We start from the raw sequence: 9,815 nt of genomic DNA on the forward strand, positions 1-9,815 counted from the left end.
TCATAACATTTTAAAACCATTAACGGAATATCTTCAAGGGCAGTCAAGTGATTTTACCTAATGTGACGTTGCTACATTTTGACCTATTCTTAATGATAACCATAGGGCAATACAATATTACATTTAAAAGGTAGATGTAAAATTGAGGTTTACGGAAGTTTATTAAAACCTGCTGTTAATACACTGCTTTCCTTTCCAATTTGTATACCCCATGAACATAATTAGAAGAATTTAAATTCGCAAATGAATATTATCATTATTTTACCGCTAACTAGTTACGCCTAATCAAGTATATAACTGAAAAAAATTAAGAGTGCACGAAAGTTCCGTAAACTTCATAAATACGATTTAAAATTAATAAAAAGAAATATAAAGAGAGGTTCATTTTATTAAAGTCGTTCAAAAGCCTCCCAATAAATGTGCCGGATGTGACATTAAAGTGATTGTAGAATCGTACCCATGTGGTGGTCTCTAAGTCATACATCTAATAATTTTTTGTCTGTAACTTGATTATTCTTCGATTCAAATTTATTACTACATTGAAGGATTAACTATGGCAGATCTAGATGATTTCTTTGCAAAGAAGGATAAACGGAAAGCTAAAGGGAAAAAATTTACCACCGCCGACGAAATCGCCAAGAAGTTAGAAGAAACAGGGAAGAAAACCAAGGATACCAAGAAAGAAAAAGAGAAGCAATCCATTCCCGTATCGACTCCTGGACAAGAAAGTGATGAACCTGTACAACAGCAACAGCAAGTAAGAGGCTTTTCGTTTTCGCATTAAAGTTATATGATTTATTAACCGCCATATTGGGGAAAATGAAGTCTGCTGCCATAGTGCTTAATGATTAACAGCTGTGTACTATAGTCAGGGTTAAATAGTCTCAATGGAAATTTTAAGATACTCTCATCAACCTATGGGCATGCAGATTAGATTAATTGAAGCTTCTAAGATTTAACCAAATGAGCGTGTTGATGATAATCTTGTCTTGTTTCCAGCAAGAGGATGACGAGTGGAAGGAATTTGAGGAAGAAAAAAAGGATTACTCAGGATTGAAAATTCAAAACCTTCAGCTTAGTGATCCTGAAGAAGAAGGAGAGGACGATGAAGAGGAGGAGGAGCATGAAAATGAAGCTGGAGAGAAGGTTATGCGCAAGAAGGTTCCCGCTGGACCCTGGAAAATGCCACAGCCAGAAAAAGAGGAAGAACCAGTTGAAGAAGAGAAAGAAGATGATAAGAGTAATATTAGTTTTATTAACGTGGCCGTTTTTGATGTGTTATTTCTTCCATGATATGAGAGTATTGCTTAGCATAGACCTTGCTTTGATCGGTGCTTTATATTCTGCTTGCAAGGTCATCAGCGTAGTAAATCCTTACCGGCCGATCTAATTCAATTACTCTCATTAATATAGAATGGTCTTAATTTATTGCTCGTACTCTCCAGGTTCTAATATTTTACCCTTGCTACCAGGTAATGAAGACAAAAAAGATGAAAAACCAGCTGGTCCTGGGGAAACTGGTGGTAGCACTTACAGAGCACCTCATCTTCGGCATGCACAGCAACCTTTGGCTCCCTTGAGAATGAGAGCTAAAACTAAAACAGCTCCAGATATAAATAGTGAAGAATATTTTCCAACGTTATCGGCGTCAAAGACTGCTGAGCCTGCAGGAGCATGGGGCAAAAGGTTGGTTTTATTATAGAAATGGAAATGCTCTTACCTTAGTTCACCTGTATTATTTAATGGAGTTATTTCCATTTTTGTGGAAATGGAGAATACGAATTTCTACTCTTCCTCAAAAATGGGATAAATATTCCGGTTTATCAATGTGTCCTGTATTTTGATTCGTAAATGTACATTTTTGTCAAATATTGGGTTACACGGATCAAGAAGTGGCATTGATCAGTTTTTGCTGCTTGTTTCGAGTGCTTTAAAGGCATGGGGAGCAAATACCGTTCCAGGTCACCTTTGTATTTAAACCCTTTCAAAATTGTTACTTTTAATTTCAAATCTCATATTGAAAATTTTCATTTCCTAGCTGTAGATTAAATTGCTAAGTTACCATATTTCTTCTACGAAGTTCTATCCTGACTTTGAGTCATACTATTACTCGAGATTGAGTTAACAGAATAGTTTTGAATTTTATTGTTAAAGTCTTAATTTTTGTGCAATGGTCTTGGTGTGATGAAAATTTGAATTCATAATGCAATAAAGTGAAATATTATGCTTTATTAATCGGAATTATTAATAGATCAGTGCACAGGAGAACATTCCATATTAACAGTCCAATTAATGCTTCATGAATGGATACTATGTTATATGCTATTGAGAGATACATCTTTTCACAGACACATCATTGGGCTATGTACTCATTTATCCAAGAGCAGTTCAGTTTTTCTTGAAACTCTTCATTAAACTCCATCTCTGTATATTGGCTTAATCGTGACAATTTAACCCTATGAACATTTAAATATAATAATGAAGTCAATTTTCCAAATGTGTGAAACAAGAAAAAGTGGTGTATGGCAAATGTCATTATGTCCATTTGTGTTTGATTTCTCCTTTTGGTTGTAGAAATCAATTGAAGAGGGAGTTATTATTCTCACAAAAATGTTTAATCCTCGTTTTTCAGTAGACGTGACAATGAACGAGGGTTTGAAGAGGTGCGCAACAGTAAGTCACACTCCAGCCGAGGACCCGGAAGTGGTATTTCCTCTGACCTGGGCCGTGGTAATGGTTCACGTCTACCTCTTGGCAATAAGTATGGAGCACTAGACCAGAGCTGATGACGGCAGCAGTTTGTGCACTGTGGCCTTATGAGGGAGTCTGATCCATCGGATGGGCAGTTCAGGGAGGAGGAGGTGGGTGAAGTAGGCCGGATCTGTGCACTGGAAAAGGGAAAGAAGTGGATCACCACGGAAGTACCAGTGTCCCATCAGGAAGAGGAGATGACCCTGGAGGTTCCACCAAGACTTGTGGTCGGTGAATGCATCGTAAACATGCAACCTGAAGAGTTTGTGGTTACCATTGAAGCTAGCATTGGTGTAACAGGCACGCTTCTTTTGCTGAATGACCATTGCCATTGTGCATCATCTATGAAGTCCCCTCAAATGGCTGTTGTGAAAATAGGATTGAAATTATTAGTCGTAAAAGTTTGAAGTAACATCAAATCGCTTCAAGTTCTCACGGAAATGATACCGAGTGATAGTAATCAATATTTTGAAGAGTGGTTATTAAAGTTATCCAATTAATTTCGTTTATAATGCTGGTAGAGGGAGCATATAAAATGGAGAAAGTGCTGGACTACATGCAGTCTATTTTAATTTTGAACGGAGTGTGTGTGCGCGCGCGTGTGTACAATGAAAATGCTTCAATTTATTTTTCAATCAATCACTGGAAGTCCTTGTTATGAGCGTAATATTATAAACCGTCAAAGATATTTCTCCTTTCATTGCTTATAGATACCCCAGAAATGAATCTAAGAGAGAGTTCTTTTTATCCTGTGTGCCATCCCAGGACTTGAATAACAATAAAATTGAAGAATGGAGGCGGCAGTGTCCTAGTTTTTGCACTGTTGCAACTTTTTGAGTCAATTGGCTCAGTACTGCTCGGTTATTGAGCATTGTAGGTAATGGTTTGTTGTTCCAAATGTACTCTCCTTTGTTTTTGATTTGGCGTTAAAGCTGAAGAGGCCATATATTTTTCAAGGTAAGGGATGCTTGGGCAGAATTATTTGAATTGCTGCCAAGGTGCATAAGCTAATTGTGCTATGGTTGATAGGAATTTTCTATTTATAATTAAAGGGAGTAATATAGAAGTGACGAGGTATTTAAATAAATGAAATCAAAATTCACTCTATGAATGTCAGTAACATATAACTTACACATTTGCATAGCTCCTTGGTGGCTGTTAAAAGGCTAAGTCCTTAGAGGTCATCAGGTGTGGCTTCATTATTACTGTGAATAAAATATTGGTTTCATTGAGATAAATATCCCATAAAATGTTATCTGTAATTTGTTTAATATAATTAATGAGGCGTAAATGGTGTACTTCATTGAGTAATCCTAAACATTTTTAAGGAAATATTGCAATTAACCCTTTACCCCTGTACCAACCCTGATATCGAAAAACAATTATTTTGGATTGCATAATCCGGAATTCAATGATTAATCCAGGTAATGCGCTTTATTCCTGACAGGGCTAAGTAATTTATCTTCTAGTGGTTCCCTCTTTGTGCTTGAATGATAAAAAGATAAAAATACCCAACCTATGTGATTTTTCAGGTCTCGGTTCCGACTGAGGAATCACAGGTGGCACAGGGGAAAGAACTGGCCATCCTACCCTGATTTCACATGCTGTTGGCCTTAGTATTATGTGGGCTCAGATGTCGCCTATGAAACCAACCTTTGGGTTGATTCCTGGTATCAGTCTTTTTAAGTTTGTAAATTCTTGGCAGGGTAAACTCCACAACTACGTTTGTCTAGAAGTAAGGAAATGGAAATTTTGTCGTGGTCATGTAGTAATTTTTTTTATAACTCTTGAGAAAAAATTTTCAAATACCATTTCAGTTTTGTGCATATCACAGTAATTTACATTTCAGAAACGTTTACATGTTGTATCTTCCGTTAAGAATTGTAGCATAACTTGGCCATTGTTCTAAAGGCTTACTTATGGATATGTGAAATGCTTTGGTCACTGACTGATTTGCATTTCTTTCTGAAAATTCTCAAATATACGTCGTAGTTAGAGAAAATTTGCAGATAATTTCCAATTGTTAAGAGTTATGAAATACATAGTGAAATCGCCAGCAGATTCACTCAACCCATTTGTTAGAGTTCTAACCATTAAAATTAATCTGTAAATCAGGATCTTGCCTGAGTAGTGGAAATCGGAATGAAATTTTTGAAAACTTATTTTGGCATAGATTAATTCCACTGCAAAAACTATGGTAGTATGAATCCCTAATAAACTATAGTAAGCGGAAAATTCAAGCTTAGGAAAATATCCCTAAATGCCACTGAACTTCTTGTTAAACCATTGGGAAAGAAGTTGGATTTGGACGAAGTTTTTCTTTATGAGGTGGTGTGTAAACATGCAAATTTTCAGTAATTAGCTAAATAGTCGAGGCCACTGTGGTATGAAGATCATGTCCATTTTCCAATTAAGTGTAACAAGAGAACTGAAACATCCCAAAGTTGTATGTTCTAAATTATGGAAATAACAAAATTTGGTTGAAAATGTGCAGAAACATGAATTATATCTTCTGGTGGTGCAGGAGAAGCAGCCCAGATTTGTTTGTTATATCCTGATAATGATTCTCCTTTTGTCCTGTTACTCAAAGCAGATGAGTCTTTATCTTAACCTCATGTATGAAACAATGTTGAATATACTTCAGAAATGAGCAAATTATGACGGAATCAATTGTTTTATTTGCATCACTAATGATAATCGTTATAGGAGTCAGAAATTTAAGGGGATAATATTCCTGTTGGTAGGTATTGAACTTACTAAGCCGCTACAGTATTCCCAAAAGTAGTCCTGTGCTTTTCTTACGGTAAGATTTTTCCCTGTGGTAATTCCTCACACAGTTGCAGATTTAAATTGCGAGAAGTCTTGGAGCAAATGATGTCGTGTCAGTATATATTATGGCAAGTTGGCATGCTTTGCCAGCAACGAGCCAAGTGAAAAGGAACTAAACTATACCCTATGCTTTTTTTGCCAAAACATATATTGCTTAGAATAATCATTATTGACTATGGAGGAATCTGAAAAAAATCTGGGTTAGCATTTTGTAATTGTCGTTAAGCCTAAATTTCTGGAGATTTATTTATAGAATTAACATTTAGCCATTGACTATGTCGTACTGCTCAATGAGTATTGTTGATTAAATGATAAAATTTGATAAGATTGGATAAAAAGGGAAATATATCTTGAAATATTCTTCATAACTGTGAACAACTTAGAGCTTCGATTTCCCATTTGGAGAAATAACTTCTCAATAGAACTTGGCAGTAAGGATGATGTCAGCAGCCTATTTCCTATCTGGGAGTGCCACTCCATTATTAATTGGAATACTAATGATAACATCTGAGGTTCTTTGATTCAGAAGATTGTGCTTGGGGCATAAATACAGATGTATGATAGCATCAAAGCTGTGGATTATTAATAGCAACTACTTCTAGTGTTCATATTTGCATCCGTTGTGCTTTAATTTCCAAGAGATGCTAGCGGTAATAGTTTTCCTTTTAAATATGTATTAAATTTATAAATTTCTCCTGGAAAAGTAATACTCTCATAGCACTTTGACTTCCATGTAGCACCCTACTAGGTGAATTAATCGACTGGACTTTGTCCTTAGAAGTTATCTGTGATAACGTTGGAGCTGCATAGGTGGCCTAGTAACTTGAAATATGCAAGGCTGATCTTGCCTCTCATACCAGGGTGGAATCATGGAGGAGTGAAATATTTTTGAGCTAGTAGTTTGGGATGCCCACTGCATTTGTCTGGCTTTGTTATTGCACATGGTGGCTGCACTGAAAAGGTCACCCACTCTTGCATACCAATGGTCACCAAATGGGTACAAGGCCATTCACGAAGTGGTGTGAGAAGTATAAATTGGCTGCTGCACAGTAATACTACAGACACATGATTTTGAGCGATTTGGAATATGCCCTAGTACTAATTCAAGATGGATAGGAAATTGAAATTTAAGCTATTCCTTGACTAGATCTGCATTCTTATTTCATCAAAGCTTACCTAAAATGATGACCTTACAATGGGTTTATATTCAGTACAGGTTTTTAATTCATTAATTACCCATGCCCCATAAGAAAATATGAGTATAACTGACATGGTATAAGATTTGAGACAGGATAGAGGTACATGCAGACTTGAGGGTTGTGGAATTTTTTAATTTGCTTGTAATATTTATTAATTTCCTTCTCTCTGGTAAACTTGACCCATGTAATATTAATTGTGATTACTGAAATAATAATTTTGGTCCACAAAACTTGAATTGCCATGCCAATAGTAAGCTAAGGCAATGATGCTTTACTGACAGACTAGTGTCAGCATATTTTAGATGGCAGGCCTACTAGCATGGGCTAAAAGTCAGCCACGCAATGCGAACGGAACTCAAGAAAAATTAATGCAAATATTTTATTTGATTTTATTCTGTTCTTCTTTGTTGGTTTATTCTCTTAAACAAAAGAAGGCACTTAAAGTGTAGTATTCTATAAAGGAAAACAAATTGTAATAACTTGGCTGATTTTTCAATTATGGCAAAATAAATGAAAAACTTGATTCTTGACTGCTGGTTTCCAATCATCCCCAAGTAATCATGCTTGTCTTCACATTATCACACTTATCTAATCTGAGAAGGGGTTATCAGGGTGAAGAAAAATGTGGAAGAATTTGTTTTCCCTCACAGATGAAGGAATGAGTAATTTGTTTTTCTCTGAGGTAGATACTTAATATTAATTACCAAAATTACTTTTAAATTTGGTGAAATAAGCTTTGATTTTCACTCAATGCTATCAAATTATATTTTATATAAATATATTCACTTAAAGAGTAAATGTATTAGAAATGGTTCATTCAAGGTGTTTTTAATGGAGATTTCAGGGTGGGGATTGGGATAATGATTTTTGAAGTCTGAAATAAGTGACACTCATAGCCGGGTATAATTAATTATTCCTCATACCTCTTGTTTTGTCTTGCTATGAATACAAAGATGAAAGTCCAATGAATTCAGCATTTTAAAGGCTTTTTGAATGAAATCTTTTGATGAACATTTAGGTGATTCTACAACTAAGGCACATGGAATTTTAATCCCTGTATACACATAGTTTTACTACAGGATTCCAGCCATTAAAATGAGCTCATAAAATCCATTTTAAATTAGTGAATCACAAAAATGAATTAGTTGAATTATGGACAATTCATCACTATCTGATCCTCATTTCCTTGCAGGTATTGACAAATCAAGTTGGAACAATACTACTTGACAAATTGCTTATACCACAAAATTATTGAATACATTGCATTATTTAAAATTGAATATTGTAAACAATTTATCAAAAGTTAGACGTAGGAGTTGCCTATATGATTATACGAATCAATTGGTTTCTAACCCAATGCAGATGGTTCACTACTCATTTAATAAAACCTCATATTTAACTGAAATATTGGGATCTCTGAGGTACCTTTCACAATAAGGTAATCCATGGTCTCCTTTGGATTGGTAACACTGAAGCATGGGCAGATTAAGTAAATCTGCTCGAAATTTTTTTAAGAAATACACCCAGCATTGGAAAGTTGATCGAGCAGTTTCTCCATGGAAGTCACTGTTTACTACCTCAATCTCGTCTATTCGACGTTGATAGAAGTTGGGATGGTCTTCCAATTCATCGAGTTTCTCGAGCATGGGTTGATCAACTTCGTAAATTTCACCCAACACATTCTGTAAGAAAGTATATAACTTCTCAAGTGTATAGTTATTGAGTGACTGCAGGTTTTAAAATGATCACTTTTGACTGAACTTATGATCACGGGGGGAAACTGTGCATTCAAAATGAAATGTTCCAAAAAATATCTGTTCGGCCAAAGTCTTCATTGTGTTACCATCTTTTGCTCATAAGTTTCTACTCGAATTAAAAACCTTCCCATTACATGACATTTGATCTGGTAATTAAATCGCACATGAAATACGGTACGCACGAATTTGTGTGCGGGAGGTAAATATACAAATAAATCTACCAGACGCATGAATTTCGGTTTTGAAAAATTGCGGTTATTTGCAAGGCACAGAACAGATGCGTAACGGTATTAACAAATTAATATTTTCATATTAGTCGTGCGTACAACGTTATTTGTATGAAAACTGACCATCACTTTTAATCAACCAGATTATGTTGACACTGAAGAATGTTTTCCCTCGAAAGAAATAATTTTGAACGCAAGAAAATATTTCAGTCCAATGGGCGCACCTTCACATCTGTATAGACTGCTTTCCCTTGGCTACAATTTATACTGTTTCACGAAAGTTGACTAGACATTGATTGCAATATTGCTATTGCAGCTATGAATGGGTAACTTACGTGACCATAACCGGGCTTATAAAGTAGGAATGGAATGTTGTATCTTGTTCCAATTATCAGTGGATACTTCGTTATTGTTGTTCCATTGCCCCGGAACGTCCCTTTCCCATTTCTTACGTCAGAAATCCAATCATGGTTCGGCTCCCCAGATTTCAGAGTTCCATAGACGAAAACGTAATGAGTCATTTTAGAAAAGTTTGCATGTCATTCAAACAATAGAACCGTCTCGAAACTGCAGGGACATTATGAAACTAGTATGGCCGTGTCATACGAGTACACCGACCTTACATAAGGCTTCGGAATGATCATATGACCACCAGCAATGGGGAGTTGGTTCTGGATATCAGCGAATTAAAAGAGAGAGAAAGAAATACTAGGTTAGCGCATAGGGAAAATTGGCGAGACCTACTAACGTGACGTCACTCCCCGGCTCCATTGCTGACAACATCTTACAAATGGAAGGTCATATCTTGGGCATTTACTTCTCTTATATCTTTAACAAACTGCTAGCACAACTACGTAGTTTGTTATCTATCCCACCCAACTGTTTTCTTTATTATTCTCAAGTCCTGTAATCTACAGTCAAGAGATTGTGTAATGTATATATGATTGCTATATCCCATCACCGCGGGTGTATTTTAAGTCACATGAATGACAATTCACCATTATCAATAATTGGTATTTGCAGGGGAATCAAGGCATGGCACTCTGCCGCAA

General features: G+C 35.9%; 2 protein-coding genes across 5 annotated transcripts; one reads left to right on the forward strand and one right to left on the reverse strand.

Annotated features, from left to right (window-relative positions):
* Window positions 1–439: 439 nt before the first annotated feature.
* LOC139697438 (protein CDV3 homolog) lies at window positions 440–2,786 on the forward strand. 2 transcript variants are annotated; one of them, XM_071596153.1, is made up of 4 exons: window positions 440–757; window positions 1,000–1,240; window positions 1,473–1,686; window positions 2,633–2,786. In XM_071596153.1, exons 1-4 carry the CDS (start codon window positions 554–556, stop codon window positions 2,784–2,786), a joined length of 813 nt encoding a protein of 270 aa, XP_071452254.1. In that variant the 5' UTR covers window positions 440–553. The 2 variants fall into 2 exon arrangements, with proteins under 2 accessions (XP_071452254.1, XP_071452255.1); XM_071596154.1 differs by having other exon boundaries at window positions 2,636–2,786.
* On the reverse strand, window positions 2,215–9,502 carry LOC139697439 (putative gamma-glutamylcyclotransferase CG2811). Of its 3 annotated transcripts, none has more exons than XM_071596157.1 (4): window positions 9,099–9,502; window positions 8,205–8,461; window positions 3,884–3,956; window positions 2,215–2,888 (listed from the first exon to the last, which is right to left on the reverse strand). In XM_071596157.1, exons 1-3 carry the CDS (start codon window positions 9,282–9,284, stop codon window positions 3,926–3,928), a joined length of 474 nt encoding a protein of 157 aa, XP_071452258.1. In that variant the 5' UTR covers window positions 9,285–9,502; the 3' UTR covers window positions 2,215–2,888; window positions 3,884–3,925. The 3 variants fall into 3 exon arrangements, with proteins under 3 accessions (XP_071452258.1, XP_071452257.1, XP_071452256.1); XM_071596156.1 differs by having other exon boundaries at window positions 2,215–3,114; XM_071596155.1 differs by lacking the exons at window positions 2,215–2,888; window positions 3,884–3,956 and having other exon boundaries at window positions 7,673–8,461.
* Window positions 9,503–9,815: the final 313 nt, after the last annotated feature.

Source organism: Hetaerina americana, unplaced genomic scaffold (assembly GCF_022747635.1).
Source record: "Hetaerina americana unplaced genomic scaffold, ioHetAmer1.1.p SCAF_76, whole genome shotgun sequence".
In the NCBI taxonomy this organism is placed as follows: domain Eukaryota; kingdom Metazoa; phylum Arthropoda; class Insecta; order Odonata; family Calopterygidae; genus Hetaerina; species Hetaerina americana.